The sequence below is a fragment of the Oncorhynchus nerka genome, linkage group LG10 (genome assembly GCF_034236695.1).
Source record: "Oncorhynchus nerka isolate Pitt River linkage group LG10, Oner_Uvic_2.0, whole genome shotgun sequence".
Taxonomy (NCBI): Eukaryota; Metazoa; Chordata; class Actinopteri; order Salmoniformes; family Salmonidae; genus Oncorhynchus; species Oncorhynchus nerka.
Window position 1 is genome coordinate 38,272,090 of NC_088405.1, and position 18,488 is coordinate 38,290,577.

Here is an 18,488-nt window from a genome sequence, read left to right on the forward strand (position 1 = left end):
CTGTGGTTACCACCTGCCGAACCACTCCTTTATTGGGGGTGTCTTGCTAATTGCCTATAATTTCCACCTGTTGTCTATTCCATTTGCACAACAGCATGTGAAATTTATTGTCAAATCAGTGTTGCTTCCTAAGTGGACAGTTCGATTTCACAGAAGTGTGATTGACTTGGAGTTACATTGTGTTGTTTAAGTGTTCCCTTTATTTTTTTGAGCAGTGTATATATATGGCAGTTTAGCAATAATAATTTGTTAACTGTAATGGTTATGATAAATTAAACATTGTCTCGCGCTGCTGGCATAGGCCTAGATAAATGCGCACATTTATTTCCAGTGCGGACCAAGTGCAATTTTGTTCACAAAGGATTAAGATATATATATATATATATATATATATATAAATATTCAAGGGATCAGGTGACTGTAGGATCTATTATCCTGCTTCCTGGGTTAAAGTTCTATAATAGTTAAGAGGGCAGGGAAGCGATATAAATGACTCTGAATTGATTAATGCTTTGATGTCAAAGATGTACTTGATTGAGTATGGCAAATTGAAGCAAATCCATGCAATTACATGCAGCAACATACTTAATGTGATGATATATAAGGCAGTTCTGTCAGGTATCTTAAATTCAAGCCAGAGAATACAATGCAGGTATTTTAAAGGTTCCAAGTGCTGTTTTGATATGGCAGGGTTTTCAGAGCTGTTTTATGTGAGTCAGTTGCAGGGTCACAGATGAGGTTAAAAGTGATAGCGCTCTGGGCCTGCTGATTTACCGAGCAGCCTTTGAAAACACAAGAGGCCGATTTCTCTTTCTCTTCGTTGTTGGCTCTGTGATGCCTGGTCTCAGTGGTTTTCTCTGCGAGGCTATCTATCAACTCTGTTTTTCAGCCTAAAAAGAGAAGAGTGTTCCTTCCCCCTTGCATAAGATCTTTCAAAATGGTTACGATTGAAAATTAGAACGGCATGATTCATTTAAAATATTTGTAACGGTTTCCAGACAGGAAGTGTTGGAAATCACCAGTGGTTTGTGGTTATTCTATATAACAGGGTTAAATTAGAAATTATTAAGCAATACATATCATCGAAGAAATACAGTGTGTTCTTAACCTAAACAAAAATATAAAGCAACATGCAATAATTTAAACGATTTTACTGAGTTACTGTTCATATAAGGAAATCAGTCAATTGAACTAAATTCATTAGGCCCTAATCTATGCATTTCACATTACTGGGAATACAGATATGCACCTGTTGGTCACAGACACCTTAAAAAAAAGGTAGGGGCGTGGATCAGAAAACCAGTCAGTATTTTGTGTGACCACTATTTGCCTCATGCAGCGTGACACATCTCCTTTGCACATAGTGTATCAGGCTGTTGATTGTGGCCTGTGGAATGTTGTCCCACTCCTCTTCAATGGCTGTGCGAAGTTGCTGGATATCAGCGGGAACTGGAACACACTGTCATACACGTCGATGGAGGCAGATTAATGGCACGGCAATGGGCCTCATGATCTCGTCACAGTACCTCTGTCCATTCAAATTGCTATCGATAAAATGCAATTGTGTTCTTGTCCATAACTTATCCCTGCCCATACCATAACCCCACCACCACCATGGGGCACTCTATTCACAATGTTGACATCAACAAACCGCTCGCCCATACATCGCCATAGACGCTGTCTGCCATCTGCCCGATACAGTTGAAACCGGGATTAATTCGTGAAGAGCATTCTTCTCCAGCATTCCAGTGGCCATCGAAGGTAATCATTTGCCCACTGAAGCCGGTTATGACGCCAAACTGCAGTCAGGTCAAGACCCTGGTGAGGACAACGAGCATGCAGATGAGCATCCCTGAGATGGAATTTTCTGACAGTTTGTACAGAAATTCTTAGATTGTGCAAACCCCCAGTTTGTCCAGGTGGCTGGTCTTAGATGATCCCACAGGTGAAGAAGCTGGATGTGGAGGTCTGGGCTGGCATGGTTAAACGTGGTCTGCGGTTGTGAGGTCGGTTGGATGTACAGCCAAATTCTCTAAAACGATGTTGGAGGCGGCTTATGATAGAGAAATTAACATTACATTCTCTGGCAACAGCTCTGGTGGACATTCCTGCAGTCAGCATGCCAATTGCACGCTCTCTCAAAATATGAGACATCTGTGGCATTGTGTCGTGTGACAAAACACGTTTTAGAGTGGCCTTTTATTGTCCCCAGCACAAGGTACACCTGTGTAATGATCATGCAGTTTAATCAGCTTGTTGATATGCCACACCTGACAGGTGGATGGATTTTCTTGGCAAAGAAGAAATGCTCACTAACAGGGATGTAAACAAATTTGTATACAAAATTTGAAAGAAATAAGCATTTTGTGCGTATGGAAAAATGTTGGGATCTTTTATTTCAGCTCACTTTACTTTGCGATTATATTTTTGTTCAGTATAGCTCAGGTTTTGTAGCACAGTAGCTTATCGTTTGACGAATGTCACACCACTCCAAAGATCTACATACTTGTCTCAGGAGGTGAGGAAGACCACTATTAGTTAAGCTTGAATATTTGAGCCTTAGTGAGCCGCCAATAAAGTAATCCAAGGGAAACATTGCATGAACACATCTAAAGCATTCCAAGTCCTGTTAGCTAAGCTTCCAGGAATAAATTGCTCTGGAGTTGCGTCTGAGAAGAATTTAGTCATCGTTTGGGTTGGAAATAGAGTGGCGAAGTAATGAAAGAGCAAAGAATTTCTCACACTTACTCTCTAAAGGAGAAATAACTTCTTAAAGGCCAGGTGCAGTCAAACATGAATTCACTGTGTTTTATACATATTTCCACACTGAGGTTGGAATAATACTTTGAAATGATAATGCCCTTTTAGTGTTTGAAAAGAACAACTGAAATTTCAGCCTGTTTTGGTGGGATGGAGTTTTGGCCTGCCTTGTGACATCACCAGGTGGTACATTAGTTAATATAGCAATAAATAAGAAAGTTCCAAACCTCTCTGCCAATAACAGCTAGTTTTCAGTTTTCTCTTCCACACTCAGAACACTCCCAGACAGTCCTAGCTAAATCCTTGCTTGAGAAAGTGCTCTTTGCTAAGAAGCAATTTTTGTTTCTTTTTGACAATAATAAAAACTTTTTTTTTTTTTTTTAAACAATAACAGTAAGATTCTTAGTTGTTACCCAGAAATGATGTGATGTCGAGATAAAAACGGCTGCATTGGACAAATAACATATCTTAAATGTTATGAAAATATAAACTTCTATACCCACAAAAGTGTGGACCATTGACATAGGTTCTATCAACAGGTAGTATTTTATTTGTCATGCATTTATTATTAATGCATGATGGTTGGTCCCGCCAGAGTGCTCTTACTGTGTGTCATATTTCTTCTATGTTATTAATGGAAGCCCATTGCCTTTTGATGCTCTGGCAGTGGCTGCTACTACTGTCACATTGCATACACTCAGTCGCTCTAATTGGACTGAACTTTCTTACTTATCCCTTTTTTTACTCTCCTCTGAGAGATCTCAAAGCATATTTATTTACATTAGGTGGTTATCCATCCTAATTAGATGTGTATGATCTGATTCGAAGTGTCTGATGAGACGTTTCTTCCTGCCAGCTTGTTTCCTCAAGTGGGAGAGCAAATTGATCCAGGATATGTAATATGAGCAAACTAGTTATAACTGTACCATGGAGAATGAGGAAGGATGTAATCTCAGTTTCAATATGTTCTTATCAAATCCCAGGCAAATTAGCATGTTTGTGTTGTTGTATTATTCTGCGCTGTGCATTCATGGTTGGATTGGAGTACTGAGGGGTGTCTGTGGTGTCCAATGCGGTCCCACCTTGAGAGGAAGCAGTTGTCCTATTGTTAGGCTACACAGTGGCCTTTTTCTCTCTGTCATAGACTGCTCTCTACTCTCATTAGGGTAAATCCATTTGAATTCAAAACATTTTTGACGGAACATCTTTTGATTTGAACAAAACCTGTAAAAGTGCCCGTTGTGAAAGTGCTCAGAAAGTGACTTTTTGGACCTGAATTACAAAACATTCAAAAAATAAAAGTTGCTCAAAGTTGACCCATTTTGCATACCCCACCAAACCATGAGACATCTATGACTTGATCACAGGAAAAGATAAACGGTTGGCATTGATATCATTTATAGCTGCTTTATGTAACCTTCCCGGGGCGAGCTGACCAAATTCACATAGAAATGTAAGTTATAGATCTGTCATTCTCACTAAAAGCAGGTCAAAGAAGCAGTAGATATGTACTACTGTATGTGCACTATTTCTATGTTTCCTGGTCTTAAGTTTAGTTTTTGCTTCTTTAACTTACGGTTTAGTTGGTACAATGATTCTCTACACTGTACTTGCTTGTTTTGCTATTAGAATTTGAGCAACCAGGAAATGGCGGAGCGATTTCTGCATAGTGCACCTTTAAAAGCTTACAAACAGGGTTGTCAAAATATTTATATTTTCAGAAAAAATATGTTTTTGAATAAAAATGTACATTTAAAACGTCAATTATCTAAAAACGCTTTTTTCCCCTTCATATTCGAATATGTTGTAACTTAGACCCTATTTTACATTGTCTAAGGCTTTTGTGTTGTGCCTGCCATGCACTTACAGGGTGGGTTTCAGATTTTGGCTGATAAATGTACTAAAATGGGAATAACACTTACATTTCTACTTTCAAATGGTACCACAAAGATGGTTGGAGGTCCACACATCTGAGAATGTTGACTTGAAGTGGAATATCTGTTGTTTTATACTAGGAAACCTATTTGAACTCATAGAAATATAGATAGTAGAATAGACATGACCATTTCAGTTGACATTCAACAGTGGGTCGACCAGTGGTCATCTTTGTGGTAGTAATGATAAGTAAACATTTCCATTCAATTTCAACCGTGTACCAGCTAAAATGCAGTGGTCGGGAGGGATAGGTCCATTCTATTCATTATATTTATATGATTTAAATTCCACCCACCCTGTATGCAAGAGCATGTTGTGTCTCGACCGAGGACGTGCACAACACAAAAACCTCAAATTATGTTAAATAGGGTCTTAGCTACAACAGTTTACTCGCTTTTAGATAATTGACGTTAAAGGTTTAAAAATTACATAATTTTTATAAAAACTTTTTTTCAAAATATAATAAAATTGTTTGACAATACTGTTTGTAAGCTTTTCAATGGTATCCAACTCAACCGTTTAAATTTTCCAGTGTTAAGGACATCGATGTCTCATGGTATGTTGGAGTATGCAAAATGGGTCAATTTAAGCACCTTTATCTGAATCCTACAGACGAAGAACCATATATGTGACATTTAAAATAAAATAAAAAGAGATATACATGAAAAATCATTATTTGACACCCTTTTTCTATAGTGAACCGGTTTCACAAGCTTTACACGCGCTAATTAACAATCGTTTTAAATTTAAAGATAGGCTCTCGTGGAATAACCGTTTATGTGCACCACTCAGAATGGACGGACAAGCTCACAACTTTTCTGTTGCTGATGAAAATCGCCAAAATGTGGGAAAGAAATGTAAAACAAAACTAAAAGAATGGAAAGACAGGCAAAGGAAGATCCTACGGGATGCGGGAAAACCCTATACAAATCGTAAGGGTCAAGAAAAAACTGGGAAAAGCTGTCCAAAAGAGGTATGTGGAAGAACCGTATATCAAACAATCAAGCTAGCTAGCTATAGAGTACAGTAACTAACATGTATGTTCTGGGTTGTCTCATTTGTAACTATAGAGAAAACATATTAGCTCAAGTTTGTTGGCTACTAACTTATACATTATCGTTACAAATGTTATTGCTAGATGATAGAAGAAACATAGCTAGCTACTTTTTCTCCATCCACCGGATGATTCGACATGGCTACAGTAGCTAGCTAGTCATATGTAACGTTACACAGTATCCCGCAGGGATTGCACACCGAGGGTCCATTGAGGTGGCAAGCTGCATATTGAAGTGGGTGAAGACAAAATTCACGCCACTCACCAAACCAGAGGTGCGCAAGTTGATCATCTTCAGTGACAGATGCCGTGGGCAGAATAACAACTGGCGGATGCTCAATCTGATGTCGATGCGCGTCTCTATGGGTTACTTTACCCAAGTTGAGCAGAAGTTCATGGTCTCTGGCCATTCTTTTCTTCCTTGTGATCGATCTTTTGCCACCATCGAGAAGAGGCGCAAGGTGTCAGTCCTTCATACACCTGATGATGTTTCAAAGATGATACTTGAAGCACAACCAGCAAAACCATTCAAGGTGATGAGGATGCAATGTGAAGACTTCAGGCACCTCCCAGATTCTGTCCTCAAGCGACCAGCTGGACTACAGATGACCTCAGTGAGGTGGTTAAAAGTCACAGGTATTGCACAGAGAATAGTTGACTAACATCCCATCAACATGCAACATGTTGTTCTAACAATAAAATATCCTAATGCTTGACTGTGAAAGTTGATTATTGATGTCAGGAACTTCAAATGTTTCTGTTCTAATTTCAGTTGAGGATCCTTGGAATCTGTACACCAGACAGAGCCACAGTCTATTTGAGGGATGGAAATCGTGGCTGATCTCCAAACCAAAACAAGGAGCTACACCTCCACCTCCCTATTTTGCAAGCCACTACCCTGGAGCATATGAGAGTCCTCTGCCCATCAAAGAAAAAACAAGTACCAAGATCTGATGACCATGTTCAACTACTTGCCAGCTGCTGCACGCTCTTTTTTTATAACTCACCGTAGAGTGAATCATTTGTTGTTAAACCAAGCTACATAATGAAGCCTTTTTTTCTGTGAGGTTACGATCCCCTGAACCTGTATAGTATGTTGAATCTGAATACATTTCAGAAGACATGTCACCCCTATTGTCGGAAATTAAATGTATAGTAGGTGTTTTCTATGTGAATCAATTTGTGTATGATTTGAACCAGCACAATGTATTGAATTAATTTAATTTTAAGATGTTGTTGCTAGTGTAGAAAATGTTATGTACAATGTGTTCTGTTGAGAATTATTTTGTGTGCGATCATTTGAACCTTTTTTAATCTGAATGAATTAAAAACATATAAGTCGTCACATTCATTTGATCTTGATTCCCTTTTTTGATTCATTACAATATTTTTGTATTTATTTTTTATTTCACCTTTATTTAACCAGGTAGGCCAGTTGAGAACAAGTTCTCATTTGCAACTGCGACCTGGCCAAGATAAAGCATAGCAGTGTGAACAGACAACACAGAGTTACACATTGAGTAAACAATTAACAAGTCAATAACACAGTATAAAAAAAGAGAGTCTATATACATTGTGTGCAAAAGGCATGAGGAGGTAGGCGGATAATTAAAATTTTGCAGATTAACACTGGAGTGATAAATGATCAGATGGTCATGTACAGGTAGAGATATTGGTGTGCAAAAGAGCAGAAAAGTAAATAAATATAAACAGTATGGGGATGAGGTAGGTAAAATTGGGTGGGCTATTTACCGATAGACTATGTACAGCTGCAGCGATCGGTTAGCTGCTCAGATAGCAGATGTTTGAAGTTGGTGATGGAGATAAAAGTCTCCAACTTCAGCGATTTTTGCAATTCGTTCCAGTCACAGGCAGCAGAGAACTGGAACGAAAGGCGGCCAAATGAGGTGTTTGCTTTAGGGATGATCAGTGAGATACACCTGCTGGAGCGCGTGCTATGGGTGTTGCCATCGTGACCAGTGAACTGAGATAAGGTGGAGCTTTACCTAGCATGGACTTGTAGATGACCTGGAGCCAGTGGGTCTGGCGACGAATATGTAGCGAGGGCCAGCCGACTAGAGCATACAGGTCACCATGGTGGGTGGTATAAGGTACTTTAGTAACAAAACAGATGGCACTGTGATAAACTGCATCCAGTTTGCTGAGTAGAGTATTGGAAGCTATTTTGTAGATGACATCGCCGAAGTCGAGGATCGGTAGGATAGTCAGTTTTACTAGGGTAAGTTTGGCGGCGTGAGTGAAGGAGGCTTTGTTGCGGAATAGAAAGCCGACTCTAGATTTGATTTTAGATTGGAGATGTTTGATATGAGTCTGGAAGGAGAGTTTACAGTCTAGCCAGACTCCTAGGTACTTATAGATGTCCACATATTCTAGGTCAGAACCATCCAGGGTGGTGATGCTAGTCGGGCGTGCGGGTGCAGGCAGCGAACGGTTGAAAAGCATGCATTTGGTTTTACTAGCGTTTAAGAGCAGTTGGAGGCCACGGAAGGAGTGTTGTATGGCATTGAAGCTCGTTTGGAGGTTAGATAGCACAGTGTCCAAGGACGGGCCGGAAGTATACAGAATGGTGTCGTCTGCGTAGAGGTGGATCAGGGAATCGCCCGCAGCAAGAGCAACATCATTGATATATACAGAGTAAAGAGAATATACAGTACGTCTCTCTGTCACCACATTTAGCATTAACTCTAAGCAGTTAATACTTATTTACTGCTGTCACCTCAGTACAGAAGGACATTTCTTGCCTTTAGCTTGGGTTTAACGCAATTCAAAACTGAATTGCTGACCATAGTGTTAAACCCAATGAGAATGGTTTTCTGAACGTTTTGTAATATTGACCTTAGGGACCTGCATAATGGACATGCATATTGGCACATCACATTGATCCATATTTGATATTTACAAGTTGTGCTTGTTTTGATTGAATTAATTGAATTGTATTCTATTTGTGTAGTTATTCTATGGTATGTTCACATTGAGGGCTTCATTTTAAATGAGACTAAGAGTTCATATCTCAACTTTTAAGAAAAGTCATCAGTACTAACGTTGATAGACCACCTTTAAATGAACCCCCATACAAATGAATTAACGACATATTGCATTTAAGTTATTTACATGAAGGGCGTCTGTACTTGAAAGTACTTAAAACATCATATCAGGTGTTTAAAAAAGGACATCTTACAAGAGTCATGCAAAACGTCACATATACTGTTCTTCCACAAACTGAAATCACCACTGGAGATATACTGTTCTTCCACATTCTAAAAATTAAAACGACAATAAAAAAAGTATTTTTTGAAATAACAAAAAAATATCAATTGTTGTCGGAAGATATGGGTATTGTGAATTATTTGTCAACCATAAAACACCTAATGTGGTACACACTATTAATAATATAAAAATAACCGATTATCTTAAAATTGAAAAATATGTCACATATATGGTTCTTCATCTGTAGGATTCATCTGCTAAATGTGTTGGTATACAGGTCCAAAAAGTCACTTTCTGGCCACTTCTTCCATAGGAAAACATGTATGGAACGTTTTGTTTCAATCAAAAGGGGCGCGCTCAAAAAGTGATTGAATTCAAATGGATTGACCCATTAATCTCGCTCTCTCCCTCTCAATTTCTCTCTCTCATTCCCTCTCCCCCCTTTTATCCTGTGGAACAATGGTTAGCAGGGCACTCTGTACTGTCCTCTGTGTGTCTGTGTGTGTGTGTGTGAATCTCCACTGCTCTGACCTGAATACTGCTTCTCTGACACAGTGGGGTAGACTTTGGCTTCACTCCCCACAACTACAGGATTACCTCTGTTTACTGGACGCTCAAAACATTACCATCGTGCATAACACAAATGAGATGAGGCATACCATGCCTGACATGGTAGAGAGCTTACACAATACTATTTGTCATCTCTTGGTTTTATTAGATATCAGTGCATATTCTATAATATGCCATATGATAAAGCATTGTTGTCTATTTAACGGCATAAATTAAGTGGAAATTAATTAGTCATGGTATATAATCATGTAACCCAGGGATGGGCAACTGTAGGCCCGCGGATTCATTTTTTTTCTGGGTTGGGAACTCAGTCGGTGTCTCAACTTATTTTTGAGAATATGTGGAGTCGCAACAAGCTTTCTTTCAAACTGCAACGTTTTCTATACAGTGGCTTGCAAAATTATTCACCCCCTTGGCATTTTTCCTATTTTGTTGCAGTTTAGATTTTTGGGGGGGTTTGTATCATTTGATTTACACAACATGCCTACCCCTTTGAAAATGAAAATTTGGTGAAACAAACAAGAAATAAGACCAAAAAAACAGAAAACTTGAGCGTGCATAACTATTCACCTTCCAAAGTCAATACTTTGTAGAGCCACCTTTTGCAGCAATTACAGCTGCAAGTCTCTTGGGGTATGTCTCTATAAGCTTGGCACATCTAGCTGCTGGGATTTTTGCCCATTCTTCAAGGCAAAACTGCTCCAGCTCCTTCAAGTTGGATGGGTTCCGCTGGTGTACAGCAATCTTTAAGTCATACCACAGATTCTCAATTGGATTGAGGTCTGGACTTTGACTAGGCCATTCCAATACATTTAAATGTTTCTCCTTAAACCACTCGAGTGTTGCTTTAGCAGTATGATTAGCGTCATTGTCCTCCTGGATGGTGAACCTCCATCCCAGTCTCAAATCTCTGGAAGACTGAAACAGGTTTCCCTCAAGAAATTCCATTATTCCTTCAATTCTGACCAGTTTCCCAGCAACTGCTGATGAAAAACATCCCCACAGCATGATGCTGCCGCCACCATGCTTCATTATGTGGATGGTGTTCTCGGGGTGATGCGAGGTGTTGGGTTTGCGCCAGACAGTGTTTTCCTTGATGGCCAAAAAGCTAAATTTTAGTGTCATCTAACCAGAGTACCTCCTTTCATATGTTTGGGGAGTCTCCCACAAGCGTTTCGGCGAACAGCAAATGTGTTTGCTTATTTTTTTCTTTAAGCAATGGCTTTTTTTCTGGCCACTCTTCCATAAAGCCCAGCTCTGTGGAGTGTACGGCTTAACGTGGTCCTATGGACAGATACTCCAATCTCGCGGTGGAGCTTTGCAGCTCCTTCAGGGTTATCTTTGTTGCCTCTCTGATTAATGCCCTCTCTTGGCAGGTTTGATGTGGTGCCATATTCTTTCTCTTTTCTAATAACGCATTTAATTGTGCTCCGTGGGATGTTCAAAGTTTCTGATATTGTTTTATAATCCAACCCTGATCTGTACTTCTCCACAACTTTATATGTGTGTACGCAGACCCGCGAGCCACTGCGGCCCCTCATGATGAGTTTAGATTTTTTTGTGGCCCCCACCCTATTGAAAGTTGCCCATCCATGATGTAACCTGTATGCCCTTGACTCAGTGCCTGCTCACTCACTCATTTTGTGTGTTTGCTAATGCCAGAAAGTAAACTGATTTGAATCTAAGCCATGCTGATTGTAACAACAACACAGTGTGTCTATGAATCAGAGACAAGGGTGATCATGTCCTGCACTATGTCAAGTCCGAGTCCATCCAGTCAGAGTACAGTCTATTGTTGGAGGTCTATGTCCCCTTTCGTGTGTGTTTGTGTGGTGTGGTGTGTGTTCGTGTGCGAGCATGTTTGTGCGTGTGTGTGTGCGTTTGTGTGTGCTGAGCGGCCAGAGTAGGAGATTAATCTTCCCATTAGTGTCATATGGTGAACAGCCTCAGCAGTCTAAGATCTACAGCACAGCCAGAATTAATTGGGGAACCACTTCAGTAGCTTTTCAAACATCTTCCACATATATTGGAGTTTATGTCACGGTTTCGCTAGAGCCAGGACCATGCACAGTGCAGTGCCCGGTCATACTTCACATGCTCAAGGTTCGGGGGAGAAACCGCTTAATGTTTAAATATCCATATCTTGCTGAGTTTAGCCAGCTGTACATGTTTCAGTGTGAATTCAGATATAGGTAACAGTCAGTGTGCGCGTGCGCGTGCGCGTGCGCGTGCGCGTGTGTGTGTGTGTGCGCGCGTGTGTGTGTGTGTGCACCTCCTGACCGGAGCTACAAACAGACCTCTCTCAGGAAATAGGAAGACTTATTTATTCAACTGGGCCTCCATCCTGCCTTTCACTCTCTCTGCTGCCAATCCCCTAACAATGCAATACAGCAATCTAACGACACACAACGACCTTCACTTTAGAACGAGGTGTGTTTAACTGGGACAGTTGATTGACATGATAACAGAGTAACCCACAGTATAAGATCAAAGCAACAACAGCTGTCATTATTGTTGTCTGCTCACAGTGCAAAATAACCCACGCCCACAGTACATCTCATAACCGAAGATAAGTCACAGCTGTTATTATTGTTTTCTGCTCAGTGCTCATAGTACCTTGACTACGAGGCAGGAGCACTGAGAAGACCTCTGGCTGTGGCTGGCTGCTGTGTGTGCTGTGAAGAAGAAGAGCAAAGTAAGAGGCACAGTGAATGACCTTTGACCTTACCCTTCGCCAGTCCACCCGTCTCCCTCATAACAGGATTTGTATAAATCAAAGACTCCCATCGACAAGAGAGGAGATATCTGAGAAGCCCTGGCCTGTAGAGTGCTCCACTCTGTATCTACTCTCCGTTCCACTGTATCCACTCGTTTAGTTTTCCCATCACAGTGAGGGAGTGCTTGAAAACCAACATATGGGGAGCTCCAGAACTTGGAGAGAGGGTTGGAGTGAAACTGACCCTGATGTACTTAGAGGGTTTATGTGCTGTCGGGTCCGTTGAAAGCCAATGGAGATTGCCAAAACCAATTTCGCCATGCCAATCATTGTGGACCACCAAAAATCCACAGGCACAAGAATAAATGAAAGTGAACGAGCATGCGGTGAAGTGGCGCTTTGAGAATAGTTTTAGCCTATGAACTGGTAGAGTAGGGAGTGTGGGTTGGGGTAATGGTGTAGTGGGTTTTAACTCTGGACCAAACAATTAAACAGCAGACACACATCATTAAGGACAGACAGGAGTCATTTATCTAACGATAATTATGGTTTCTGTGTGAGTATGCGTTGTTCTCTCTTTTGTGTAACTCTTTTTACATTGACTGAATTAGCATCAGTTCCATCAGAGGAATCCTTCACTGCTGGTGGTCTACAGGCTTACTGTATCTCTAATGGTGCAGAAAATATGCCCTTTGATAGTTCTTTTTTTTGTTGTTGATTCTGTGAGGCACTCAGCTGATTGTGTTGGATATACAGTAAAACATTGACTTATTCTGCTCTGGCTTTGTACAGACGAAAATGATTGTTTGGTTTCAATGCAGTGCCTTGTTTTACAAATAAAAATGATCATCGTTCAATTTTTACATTGGGAAAGGGGCACATTATACTTATTAGTGCTAGTGGTATTGTTTTAATGCCTTTGGCTGGCCTTGCATGTTTTTATGACTGCTGGTGTGACCAGCAGTTGGGTTTGGGCTGAGACTACAGGCTAGACTACCCATACTGCACTGGTGTATTGTACTGTACACACATCTGGACGGAGAGAGAGCCAGACTCCTTCTGATTCTCATCACTCCCGACAGGCCCAGTCAAAGGAAACCAGGGGACACAATTTCAGGAAGTTTTCTTTGGCCCGAGAGAAGTAGGGTTAGGGAAGGATGCCGGTCCATTTTTAGAAACGTTGGGTTGGGAAATCAAGGGACTGGGAGTGGGGATTGGGAACAGAGTGATCCTGGCTAAAACCACTGTAATGTTTATAACATTTGTGTCAGACCGACATGGTATTTCTTGAAATAACCTCCGTACACTATCATTCTCTGTCACCGATGATGCATATGATGGCCAATTTCAAATGTATGTAATATCCGACCACATCAAAGCGATAAAGAGTCATATTTCCTTTCTGAATAGAGATACCCATCTCTATTCAGGGTTAACTGTGTATTCACAACTGCGTTTCATCATGTTAGTACAGCATTAGTAAAAGTTGCCATCTTTGCATTTCACCAAATCTTCTTGGCCTTGTGATCTATGGGAGCTGCACTGTCACGTCTTGAATGAATCACAAATGGCGTTTTCGTTGTTAGGAGGCTCGAGTTTACATCTTAATGTCACAATGAGCTTCCATGCTCGGCCCTGACAAGAGCTCAGCTCAATGTATCTCATCGCTAACTGCCAACCACTTACTGTACTGCCAGATGAGAGGGTTTTAAGGGGCAATCCCCCTCCCTGTCTCCAGCAATGTGACTCTCAAAACCCACAGTGGCATGATAAGTGACCTCCCTTATCTCTCCTCTCTCTCATTCTCTCGCTCTTCTTACTCTCTCTCGCTCTTTCTCTTTCGCACCTCTCCCCCGCCCTCTCTCTCTTTCTCTTTCCCTCTATCCTTCCCTCTCTCTCTTAGGGACCTGAGGAATAATTTGATTAGCACGGTGGAGCACGGGGCCTTCCGCGGACTGGTGGCTCTGAGGAGACTGTAAGTATGAAGCGGGTTGTCATAGTGGGTGGGCTACACGGAACGGCGAGGCCAGGGGTTTTATGGGGGTTAAGGGGCATTGGTGAGGGGAGGGCGGGGAGGGTTATTACCGTGTGACAATTATGACACCATGATTAAAAAAGAAGCAGCAAATTCATTCTTTCCTGAAGTGGTAGATAAAACACACACTCCTCTCTCTCTCTCTCACACACACACACACACACACACACACAAAACTAAGCACACTCGCACAAAGATGGTCATAGATAAACCCTGCAGCGTAAATGACTTAATTCCATCATGATTGTTAGGAGGTTTTAGGCTGCTGGGGTGTTGCAACAGGCAAGTGCGCCAGGCTCTGGGAGCAGCAGAGTGCTAATTTAAGTGCTCCCCAACTGGTGATTACTTGAGTGCCTTGCTTATTTTCCCACAGCTGCTCCAGCAAAGCAGCTCTTTAATTACAGAGGGGAAGGGCACAGAGCCACGACAGCCTTCTGTGTGTGTGAGTGCGTGTTTGCGTGTGTGTGGTGCATAAGTGTGTGAGGATGGATAGTAATGTGAGGGGTGAAGGGGTAACAGAAGGTCAGGGTTGATATCCCACGATCTGGAATAAAGAAACACAAGAGGAGACGGCACAAAAACACACACAACACACTTGTTGTCACAGCCAAGCTCATTCTGTATTATCCATTGCCAGCTCTCCTGCGATGATCAGTGCTCTTAATGCTTTAAGTCAGATGGGCTTGGCTTATCTCTTAGCCATCATTTAAAGTGAGCTTTTTGTCCTTGTAGGGATCTGTCCAACAATCGGATTGGCTGCCTCTCTCCTGAAATGTTTGTAGACCTTGGCAATCTCTCTAAATTGTGAGTAATCTCTAAATTGAAAACATGCAGCACTGTACGCACAATTTGAGATGTTTTGAGATGTAGGATCTATGTTTTTTCTCTTAGATAAGGCTGTTTCAAAGTAACGCAACAGCAGATACTGTGGCTTTTCTACTTGTTCAACGCTAACTGGTTTGATGTGTATTTGCACTGTTTTCCCCACAGGAATCTATCTGGAAATATTTTCTCTTCCTTGCCGGTGGGACTATTCACACACCTCCTGTCTCTCGAAGTCCTGTAAGAAAACAAAATGAAACAACAGCACACACACAAACCCACACACACTCTACGAACAGATAGTCAGTCTCACCCTGTACCAAAATGACACCAACACACAGTGCGGTGATGGTTTTAACGCCGTTGCCGTTATCCCCTCAGGCACTTCTCTACAGAGTCTCTGTTCTGTGACTGTCAGCTGGAGTGGCTGCTGCTGTGGGCCAGGGCAAACGGCGTGCTTCTGGGCAACGACACCCTGTGTGTTCATCCCACACACCTCCGCGGCCTGGAGGTCCACAACCTGAGGGAGACACAGCTCAGATGTGGTATGTTATCTCACATCATCCCTATCTCTCTTTAAATAAGGCGTACACAACACCCACACGAGCATTACATTGACCCCTTTTTTCTGTATATATTTGAAATTGCATTGTCCCACAAAATAAATGAATATTATGACGAATATGGCCTATGATGATGACGATGTCTGAAAGTCTGTGGCTGAATATTCCCTGCTGTCTGTCGAATCACCCCTCTGTGTATGTAAGGTGAGTGAATGGCCCGTGAGGAAGACATGGAGGAGAGCTCTGGGGACTGGTGAGGTAGCTAGCAGTGCTGGTGTTTCCATCTCTGCTGTGTGCTGTTCTGTGCGCTCTGAGCCATGGGGGGAATCACATCTCGTTTCTGATGGCAGCTCTCCCCCTGCCCTGCCCCTACACTCCCCGTATCCTGCACACGCTTAGAGGATATTGCACCAGGATGAGAAAACACGAGTCACTGCTCGAAATGGAAATTGGGGTGGGGTGGTGGGGGTTGTGTGTGTGTGTGTGTGTGTGTGTGTGCGTGCGTGCGCGTGCGTATGTGTTGGAGGAAAACAAAATATTGGGTGCTTTTATCAATGTCAATCCAACAAGATATAGCATGCACATGATTTGTACAGCGACAAAACATGAGCATGTAGGGGGGATTGATACAGCAGTTCAAGATACTGGGGTACCTAACGAAAGGTCTTTGATGTTGGAGATGGCATTTGACCAGCCCACTAAAGTTTCTGGAGCCGCATCATGCATCTTAGCGGTGGATTTCTTTAGAATAAGAATGTCTAAAAAAGTACATTTCCCAGGAAGATTTTAAAGAAGTATTTGGATCCAACCACTTTTTTTTAGAATTGCCTTTTTTTTGGCATACATTAACCAGTTCATCGAATCCAGTAGAATGTCACAAGTATTTCCTAGTAGAAACAGACCAGGTGACAGATACTTTTCCATCTATCAAGGTGCGATGAAGGTAGTCAACGTAGTTCAAGAGGTCAGAGACCACCAGGCATTAGGTCCCGACCCATTTGTCACTCTTTCTAAGTCTTTCATGTGTTTGTTTGGGGAGATTGTTCTATTCACACACTTCTTATCCACGTACCCGATCAGATACATTCTGAAGTTATTCTATGGAAAATCCTGAGTGTGTGTTTTTTTTCTCATTATGTGGAACAATCCAAGCACTTACTGGGTAATTCCACACAGTCGTATGACATGAAGCCAAGAGTGGAATTAGGATGGTTGGAATAATGAATTGTTCTTTCAGCCTAACACATCCATTATGGGATTACCGTGCATGCCTCCGTGGGATTTTACTCCCTATACAACAGCCTCCTACAATACCTTTATTTATTTGCTTGGCAAGAGCCATTTTCGATTGGACACAGTGGAGTGCTCTAACAATCTCTTCTTGTAATGTTATTTTCAGCCTATTATCTCCGTATGGGTTCACTTAATGTCATGGAATGCAGCAAGGCTATACTGTGGCCATCAGCACTTCATCACGTATCAGCTGTGTTTGTTCAGCACCTGATGCTATAGGTCAAGGTATTACTGAGAATGGCGGTCGATAAGATGACAATTGACAAAGCTACCCCTCCAACTCATACCAAACAAGAGATTTGTCTCTCGTTTCATTATGTTGAACTATTAGGTTGAACTATTAGGTTGCTCGGGAATTCCATCCGCGCCGTCCTTTTTTTTTCTTTTTTCTATCGTAGTTCTCCAAAGTGATGTAACGAGTAGCAGATGTCAGGGTGAGCACATTCTAAAGTGTTTCTCCTCCTTCCGCCGGTCTGACATGGCGTTCGGGTCGAGTGTCATTCTCAAGCGAGGGGGAACGGACGGAGGGAGGAGGGAGGGGAGGCTTCCTGCCAGGATCAGGTGCTTCCTCGGATAGTGGGGGGGGGGTCAGGGCAACGTCTGTTCAGCTCATCTAACACTGTGAAATAAGGATCACATGCAGAGACGCACACAAACACGGAGGAATAAAGGAGCACGGGGCCTCTACTTCTGTTTCCTCAAGGCTTCATCAGTGAAAACCAGGCAGGGCCTCTTTGTGGAATTCATTGAAATGAAATACATAGCAGCGATTGGTTGATCCATACACAACCTGGGTCTCTGGTGTAATGTCTGGTGTTATTATTTATTATATTAAGCTACGGCAGTGACATGGTCCTCTCATGGTCACTACAGGCCTTATGCATATAGACCAATATACCCATCAGACCCTGTGGCCAGCCAGTAGAACTTGGTTTAAAGTTTAATCAACTCCATATTCTGAAAAAGACAGAGTGTTATCCGAGCAACATCCGAATACAATAAGAAGTGTGGAAAGTGTGTGTGAAAGGGCCTAATCGTATTGAGGAAATGGAAGTGTTGGACTTGTTTTGATTAATTAGGAGATTATCATTTAATGGCTTCCCATCCTGAATGATGTGGCTCACTCACAGACCGATTTAGCAGTTGCGGGTGGATTGGTGGGACTAGCCTGGTCGCAGATCTGTTTGTGCTGTCTTGCCAACTCCTATGGTCATAGTTGTGTTTGGCAAGACAGCACAAACAGATCAGGTACCAGGCTTTGGTGGAGCTGTTCTGTAGTGATTTGAATGGTTTCCTCTGTGGACTACTGCCAGACGTTTGGCCATGTGTCCACTCACTGCAGGACCAGCCATAGCAGCTGCTCGGCACACCCCTCCTGCCAGGGAACACAGGTCAATCTGGTTAGGGGCCTGGGGCGGGGAATTGTTTTAAGATGGTCTTAACAAGGATCATTTAGCTATTTGATTTTGAATTTTAGGACCCCTGTCGGTAGCTCTAATTTTGTGTATTTAA

The 18,488-nt window shown here is 41.9% G+C and overlaps 1 protein-coding gene across 1 annotated transcript in view; it reads left to right on the forward strand.

Moving 5' to 3' along the window:
• Positions 1-18,488, forward strand: part of LOC115134910 (adhesion G protein-coupled receptor A3-like) — a 277,905-nt gene that overhangs the window by 72,013 nt on the left and 187,404 nt on the right. The window contains exons 3-6 of the mRNA XM_065023285.1: positions 14,167-14,238; positions 15,031-15,102; positions 15,289-15,360; positions 15,502-15,665. Of these exons, the coding sequence (XP_064879357.1) occupies positions 14,167-14,238; positions 15,031-15,102; positions 15,289-15,360; positions 15,502-15,665 (380 nt within the window). The remainder of the gene's footprint in view (positions 1-14,166; positions 14,239-15,030; positions 15,103-15,288; positions 15,361-15,501; positions 15,666-18,488) is intronic.